The sequence below is a fragment of the Anopheles moucheti genome, chromosome 3, assembly GCF_943734755.1.
Source record: "Anopheles moucheti chromosome 3, idAnoMoucSN_F20_07, whole genome shotgun sequence".
Lineage (NCBI taxonomy): Eukaryota > Metazoa > Arthropoda > Insecta > Diptera > Culicidae > Anopheles > Anopheles moucheti.
In genome coordinates this window covers 11,775,481-11,783,975 of record NC_069141.1, presented here as the reverse complement: position 1 = coordinate 11,783,975, position 8,495 = coordinate 11,775,481, and the positions used below count along the sequence as shown (strand labels likewise).

Below are 8,495 nucleotides of genomic sequence, written 5' to 3'. Positions count from 1 at the left end.
TAGCGCATTTTGTTACTGTGTCGTGTTGTGCTTTTGTTTAAGTTTTGAAATAATGCGTTTAGGCTGATTTAATTACACAGTGTTTCGTGATTAACATAGCTGTACTTGTGTTAAAATAGACAACAGTTTCTAAGCTACTTACCCCTTGCGTTCATAAAAATATACAAACACAATTCCTGCTACCGGTTCTTTTCTTCCACAGTAGCGCCAGATTATCTTTTAATCCTATTGAATAATCCCTTTGGCTCAAAAAGGATTCATTTCAAGTGTAAAACGGATTACCAAACAGAAGGATCTTCATCCAAAAATGTCCAGTTTCCAATTTCGGTTCATAAAACCGACCCGAATTGTTCATATCCATGACGTCCTTTCCTTTCAATGTTGATCCGTATCAATGTTGTCCATATAAAGTCCTTGATGGTTTTTACGTACTCCACATAGCATTTCAACCCAAACAGCACACGCACTGCTTCCTCGTTGAGGATCAAACGTGAAGTGATCGAGTCACGACGCTCGAAAAGCAGAAGAAAACCCCCGCAGCAATTTCCTACGGAGGTGATCTTTGCCGGCACAGTCGCCTTTTACCTTGTCCTCTTCGCCTAGTCCGAAACGTGCCGGAAAAGGGACGCAAAAGAGACCCCCGATAAACGAGGAGAAACGATCGTACGCATGTTTTGCCGGTGTGAAGTCACAGGTGTATATGGTAGTGCGGGATAAAGCATACCTGCAACAGCAATCGCTAGCTCTTTCTGATCGGACGGATCGACCAATCACGCGTCCATTCGAGCAATATCCCGCTGCGTTTTACTTTGTTTTGATCTTACGATTCGGTGTTCCAGGCACGCGAGATCCACCTGACGCGATTGTAAGATACCACGAGGGATTCGACGGGAAGAGCTGTGGCTGCTGCAGAACAGCCTTCGGACGCACGAAGGTGTTTAGGTTCGCGTCTTCCCGAATCGCTGCGGTCCATGCGGTGGCTAGAGCTGTTGGGTACGATCATTCGATTACGAAATCTTGTCGAAATCGGACATCTCGTACAGTGATGCTGCCCGATTGTTCGTGATCCGGCCCAAAGTCATTGGTAGTGTGGATCAGTCAGAAGCTTGCAGTGCAACGTTAATGATACTTAATTGCCGATTTCAATTGAACTGTGCGTGTGACGTTAAGTGAGGTGGCCTCCACAAGGAGACATATTGGCGAGGATTGGCAGACGAATCCTGGTGGAAAAGAATTGTTAAAACGATCAAGTGGAAGTTGCAAGGAATTCTATAATTGGCCATTGATTCCGCAGTGCGTTTATGTGTGACCGTGAGTTTGATCAAACGTATTGACTTACTTGGAAGACTTTAAGTGATTAACAATGAGTTCGGCGTACGTTCAGCAGCAGTACAATCATAACGCGATGTACGGTGGCGGAGGTATGATGGGGTCGGGAGTAGGCGGAATGCTCGATGCCACGTCCTACAACCCTTACAACAGTGTGTCTGCCATGGGTATGGGAGGAGGAGCAGGACTCTGTTATGGCTACGGTACGGATAGTGGAGCTTCGGAAGGTTATCACAGTCCCGGGCCGGTTTCGAGTCCTGAATCGTACTACAACAATACAAGCCCAGCCGAGTATAGTCCTGCTAGCCCATATGCAAATTATGGATACTGCAGTGGAGGCAATTCTGGAACGGGAATTCAAAGCACCCACAGTAATAGTACTACCAGCAGTAATCAAAACATATCCTGCGAGTCGTACTACAGCTATGCCAGTAATAACTTCAAAACCGCCTGTCCCACCGTACCACGGTATAGTGCGGCCGAATCGAGCCAATCATCCGATCGTTCTACACTGTTGAATGGTTTCCTAAAGCGAGAAGAAAGTAGCCAGTCAGTTGAATCGCGACCTGCTGCAACAATTGCTACGAAACGACCTGCTGTCATCACCCACCAACTGCCACTCGGTGGTAGTTACTACAACCCCTACGCGGTACCGATGGCTCGTAATCGATCCAGCCCTACGCACAGTTCCAGCAGTTCCGTATCTCCGACACCATCGCAATCCAGTGGACAATCGGTGGTGGTAGTGCAGCCGGAAATTGTAAAGAAGCGCCGCCTAGCGGCAAACGCACGAGAACGACGAAGAATGAACAGTTTAAACGATGCATTCGATCGGCTGCGGGACGTGGTACCATCGTTGGGGAACGATCGTAAGCTGTCCAAGTTCGAGACGCTCCAGATGGCACAGACGTACATAGCGGCATTGAATGAACTGCTTTCGCGCGACTGAGTGCAGTGTTGCGAATGTTCGGGTGTTAAATAATGTACAATACTTTATAGTGCTTTAGAAGAGCCATGCAGCGGGTGCTACGACCACTTAAGGATTAACGATGTAAAAATGTAAAACTATTATCAAGAAATTTGAAGCAGTAACTTGTAAATAGATTCGGAGCATTTGCTCAATTCACAGTGGAGGGAAAGCTAACATACCAAGAGTAATCTAGAATTAGTAGAGTTACAAACTGCAGCGATGTATTTCGAACAGATTACAGTAAAATTAGTGATGTATAGATAACTTTGCTGTCCTTCTATATCTTGGGTCATTAGACAAGCGAAAACGATCGGAATAAACACACAAACGAGATAGCGAGAGAGGCAAGACTAGATTTGTATATTTAAGAATTTAATGTGTGACCCATGTGTTTGCAGTAGGTCACTCTCGATTGTGGACCCTCACCGGGTCGTAGTGTGAGGTGGCGTGTGATGCGCTGCACGCTGGAATCAGCTCCAAAGCGAACAGTAAAAACCGTACCGTCATGGTGGTAAAGGGTGGAATACTTCGATAATCGTGCACAATTGCCCGAAATTAAGGTGTGAAATCGAAAACGAAATAAGCGATAACAGACGCGCAAAGTGGCGTCCACAACCGTGTAGAGAGAGCCGGGAGGAAAGTACAGAAATATGCCCAGTAAATAAAATGCTAAACGATCGTTCGAATCGTGGTGATAACTAATTTGTTCCAATTGTTTCTGGATCTGGTTGGGTTGGTTGGGAGCGAAAGAAACATTCCGTAGCGCAGGTGAACCAGTTCCGTCCAGCCCGTCCACCGAAGGACATTCGCTTACTCGAAGGTGACGGTCAATGTTGGGGCAGTTGGAAAAATTGGGTCTGATCAATTACCCGATCCACCGCCGAACTGTTTCACCCTCCGGGGCTGGTGGACGCGTTGGATGGAGACCCCTCCGGGACCCGAATTACGCGGCCGGTCGAAGGTTTTTGGTAATTAAATTATACGCCCAAAACTTCAGCGCAGCAGTGTGATCGATCGTAACGATCGTAGCCGAACGTGAGGGCTGATTAGCGAATGGGGAAAGGCGAACCCAGACAGAAACATCTCCGGTCAGATCAACAACGGTGGCCTCTTGGCCGATTGGGTCGAGTGTTGTGGCGGTGGCAGTGTAAGAATTACCGGCAATTTACCGAGGGTGAACTATTAGGACGGGTTTGTGGATCACGCTTGAGAAGGTGGTATAAGATGCTTGATCGTTAGGATGTTGTGTCTGTCGTCGCCATCGTCCGTCTGGAACCCGTTGACGATGAGATGACTTGTGGAAAATGCGTTTGCTCCGGTTAGTTTTCTTTAGTTTTTTTTTTGTGCGGTTAGCACAGTGCGGGGGAAAAAGTTGTCTTTATTGTACGGCCTTCGCAGGTGAACCTCAAAATACACTGCTGGGCGTGGAGCACGGCGAGTGCAATAGAGTGTGGTAATATCTTCAATAAAGTTTAGAAGATCTGTTTCGTAATACCATACAAGATTCTGCTTATTTATCTTGTTTCTCAGCTAGAAATCTTCGAGCATGTAATTCTACCTTTATATCCCACACTGTTTGTCCTCCCTGCACAACATCGTTTACGGCGTCTTATTGTTGCAGATCGTCCCACAGATTGGCATCATCTTCTAGAATCTGGATGGTAGCACCAGTTTCCTCCCGGTTCAACCCACCCAGCACTGTATTATTACCGTCTTCACACTTTGCTCTTCACGCGGGTGTTGGCACGTTTTGTCTGATTACAATGATTTTCGAATGTGAGGTACCTTACGCACGCGGCCGCTGCCGGAGCGCTATCGTCACCCGTTCGCGGTTTGTTCGAAACTAGCTTTCCATTGCTGGTGGTACTCGCTTGTCCTGTAGCCGGAAGGCATTAGCGAAGCACATCTAGATCGATTGATTGCGTTCCGCGGAGGATCGTTATGAGCCTTGGCCAAGGTACACAGCTTTATCTAGTGCTGATCATTTTAGATTGGCGCACTCTCTACTTCGATGCATTTGACGTCATATTTTTACCCAACGCTATGGGATGAGTTTCTTTATAGAAAAATGATATAAAATGGTTATTTGAACTCAATTAAAGTTACTTACCCCCATTGAAGAATGTTTAAAAGGAGGTAGACACTTAGAAGTTTGAGATAAAGGTTATGTATCTGATTTTTTGAAAAGATAAATCATCTGAAATATAAATTATTATATAAGGGAGTATATTCACGAGGACAGTGAAGACATTTGCAACAATTAAAAAAAATCAAAGTTAGTTAAAAAGAGTAAAAATGATGTTGTTGTGCCGATAACGAAGCAGATCTTTGCTATTTGAATTGTTAACTGACACTTTAACAAAATGTATTTTATATCTCCTGTTAACAAAAACCATGCTTTGTCGTAGCTACACCACCGAAAATGTTTCAAAAACTGACTCTCTTAGGCAAACAAGATGTGCATTGTTGCGAACGCTTTACGAGGTGTCGGAGGTAGTCCAAAACAAAAGCATCCGCAACACACTTCATAAATTTTACTGCACGGCGCCAAGCAACTGGTTGTTTGGCACCGCTCGAAAAAAGCAACAAACAAAACATAGATAACAGAAAAGCCTCCTCATGAAGCCATCAAATATCATGTTGGTAAACGTAACGATTGCCAAGAGAGCGATTGTGGAAATTGTCCACGAGGGCTTCCGTTGACCTTTTGTAGCAGAGTAAAAAAACAAACACTGCTGGCACACTGATCATCCTTCCGATCGGACACCACAACTACCTGAGCGGCTGAACCATGCCGTAATTTACCGCCTTCTGGGGTGATAACCGGAACGATAACCGAAGTACGGTATCGTACTGACCAAGGGTCACAGGCGCGCGGATCAATGACGGATAGCTGACCCACAGGGCGGATTGCCGTCTGAAGGTCATACTCCGCACCGTAGGATGCTGGTTCCGTTTTTATGACAGTCGTAAATTTTGACCTAATTTGACCGGCTTCTACCGACAATGGTTGGGCTATTGTTGTTGGGCTACCAATTGCCAACCGAATGGTCATTGCGTCAATTGTGAGAAAAGCCCTTTCGATTATGATGCCGGTAAGGGCAGGGTGGCAGTATTGCCCCTCTGGAAGTATGTTCCTTTCCTGGAAAACAAAGCAAAAACACATGTACTCGTTTTTGCTCGGAGACGAGACTCGCCCGGTTGTGCGATTGGTTGGTTGGTTGGTGGCGCCAACGATTAGAAGATTGTGTGAAATGTGGCAAATTTATTGATTCTTAGTATAAGGGGGCAAGATCTAGAGCAAACAACCCAAATAGATTGCTGAGAATGTGTGGAATCCCTTTCTACACATACTGCTGCAAAATGACCGCTCTTGTTCGCTATCTTAATCACACGAGCTTACCTTTCCAACCAACAAGGGAGTACTGCTCGGGATAATTAAGCCGTATCAAGCAACCAAACAGCGCCAACAATCATCCTACAGTTATAGTTCATTGAAATGTTAAAAAGGTATCAGATCTTCCCGGATCTGCGGCACCCTGGGGGTTTGGAGTCGATCGGTGCAACCGGGCGGTGGGATAAATTATCCGCACCCAGTTCAACGACTTTTGCCGTCCGCCCGGAACCGATCCCCAAACAGCAAACTCCCAATCACAACGGAGGTCCGATATGCCCTCACACCGGTCGGAAGGTGAACAAACTGGTGCGACCATTACCGGCTCCTCCCGGCACACGGTGGTAAAATTATTCAAATTACGCTGATAGTTCTAAGAACTTCGGCACATTCCGCGCACCATTCGCGCGAGCAATACCAGGCAACCCCCAACCCAGGCTGCGCTTCCGTTCCGGTAGCGCGGTAATGTTCCGGTTTTGCGGGGTGTACCGGAGTAGCCGAAACAGGCCGAAGCGAACAAGCAAAACATAGCAAACCAGCATAGTGGTTTGGTTCGAAAAAATTGCATAATTTCCTACCGCAACCTATGCACCCATGGATGCTGGACGGCTGCGGGCCCCCTGGTTGGCTGCGAGAAGCTGCGAGAGAGGGAACACTCAGGGTGAGCGAATATGCTGACGATCGGATGGAAATGGTTTCGGGAAAGACTTGGCTGTGAAGCCTTTTTACCGGTAATGTGCGAAGAAAACGAGGCGCCAAAATGATCCCACTCAATTGGCCACACACTCTCACCCGAAATGGTAGCACTCTCGCTTTTAAAGTTCAGCTAAAGAACACACCAGAAATGGAAATGTACGAATGCTTCATGTTTCATGCAGCCAAGAAATGCCTTTCTTTGCGATATTGGGATTGGCATCGAACGGATGTTGTTTCCTTCCGGAGCGGATCTTACTCGGGCGAAACAAAACGTACGATCAACCTAATCATCCAGCAGTGCAGCCATGCGTAGATCCTTCCTACGGAGAGGATCATAAGGGCTTGGTTGTTAAAGCATTGCTGCGTGCACGTTTGCGGTATGGAATGAAGCGCAACGCGATGCTGCGTAAAAGCAGAAAGGCAACAAAAACGCAACCCAGCGCAAACTTTTGCACATCCGTACTGCACGAGCAGCGTTAACACTAGATATACCACACCAGTGTCGGCGTTGATGCCAGAAGGTATAAAATATCAGAAGCGGTTTAAAGGACCTGCTCTGCAGCAGGCCGAGACCGTGAAGCGGTTGTAGCAGTTTTTGATATCACAAAATTATTTGTGCCATCTGTATTATGATTTCTAAGAGTGAAGAAATATCAAAATGGGAAGAAAAATGTTATGACCTGTAGAAATCCAGTAGGAGTCTAGTAGGAGTCCATTTGGAGCACAAAAGGAGTGCGGTAGGAGTTCACTAGGAATCAATAGGATTCTAATGGGACCCCAATGGGAGTCCAAAAGAAGTAAAATAGGCGTTGAAAAAGATTCCAATAGGAGTATAGTAGGAGTCACTTCGTCCAATTTAATTCTAAATGTGCCTCAGATGGCATGCACTTGGTTAATCTTGTGTTATCAATATGCGATAAATGTTTCTTTTCTTCTTACCATTGTCTGCCCTTTGTAGGCACTACTCCATTCATTCCCAATTTAGTATGTTGTTCATTGTATCTAATCATTTCGATATTGATCATTTTGACCGACTCGTTAGTTCTAGTGTAGTGATGCACATCTTCCGTTCTTCCACCGCTTTTTATGCACCGCGTTTTTACCGTGTGCCTTCATTACTTGGGCCTTCGCTTTCGTTTGCGCTTTCGTTAACCATGAACCCATAGTGGCTCGTCCGTCTCGTATGAATGTTCCACCGATCCACAAAAATCCCGTCCGAACCTTGCGAACAGCTTTAATGTTACATCTTAGTGGCATATTTTGCGTGTGTTTCACTACCTGTTTATTTCGTCTCAATAGCCGGTAAAGGGACTGGCCGGTATCGTACTGATTGGCCCTCGGTAGCTGATCATTATTCAAACAATCAACCCCTAATAACCCGGTAACGCACGAATTGGCGTATGCAAAAAGGAAGGAAAAAACCATCGGCACCATGGTTTGCGGAATTCGTGCCAATGCTTTTTGGTTACAATGAAGGGAAACACTACACTCTGTACGCTTTCGAAGCGGATAACGCAACGTTACCGGAGATGAAAAGATTTTGCCCGTTTTAGTTTTGAAGGGCCTACTGAGCACAAAACGTTATTGATGTTGTTCAGTTCGTACGAAATTCATATTCTAACGCTGCCTAATGTCATTAGACGTGAAGCGGTAGTTACGCTGGGTAGAAATAATTGTGCCAGTGTGAAAATAAATCTCTATAATCAGACATAAGAGGTAGTAGTGTTCAATATATGTGATGTTGCCCTAACATTCACTGGGAATAGAAGACTCCTTTCGTTAGCTATTTATCGTACAAATTCGCAATTAATTAAAGCGAAACAACAAACATAAATCTTCCATTTACAGTACGCGTCATGGAAGTTTGAAAATTGCATCGTTAAGTTTGATTTGAAGTATGCAGTTCCGTTGCAATGTCCGTGTGCCGAACTCACTCTTCGAATAGGCGATCAAGTGCATGAAGAGGAAAATATCCTCGCCCATCGAGTTTGGATAACAGAGATCACCTCCTAAGCACCTAAACGGATCCATTTGCCAATGTATTCCCACTACTGTAGCACGGGGGTGGTGGGAAATGTTAACAATTGGGCAACAAATTACACCCCT

General features: G+C 45.6%; 1 protein-coding gene across 1 annotated transcript; it reads left to right on the top strand.

Moving 5' to 3' along the window:
- The first annotated feature begins 1,363 nt into the window (after positions 1 to 1,363).
- LOC128304173 (basic helix-loop-helix neural transcription factor TAP-like) lies at positions 1,364 to 2,962 on the top strand. Its single transcript, XM_053041329.1, has one exon. The coding sequence runs from the start codon at positions 1,364 to 1,366 to the stop codon at positions 2,276 to 2,278; it is 915 nt and encodes a 304-aa protein (XP_052897289.1). The 3' UTR covers positions 2,279 to 2,962.
- The last annotated feature ends 5,533 nt before the right edge of the window (positions 2,963 to 8,495 follow it).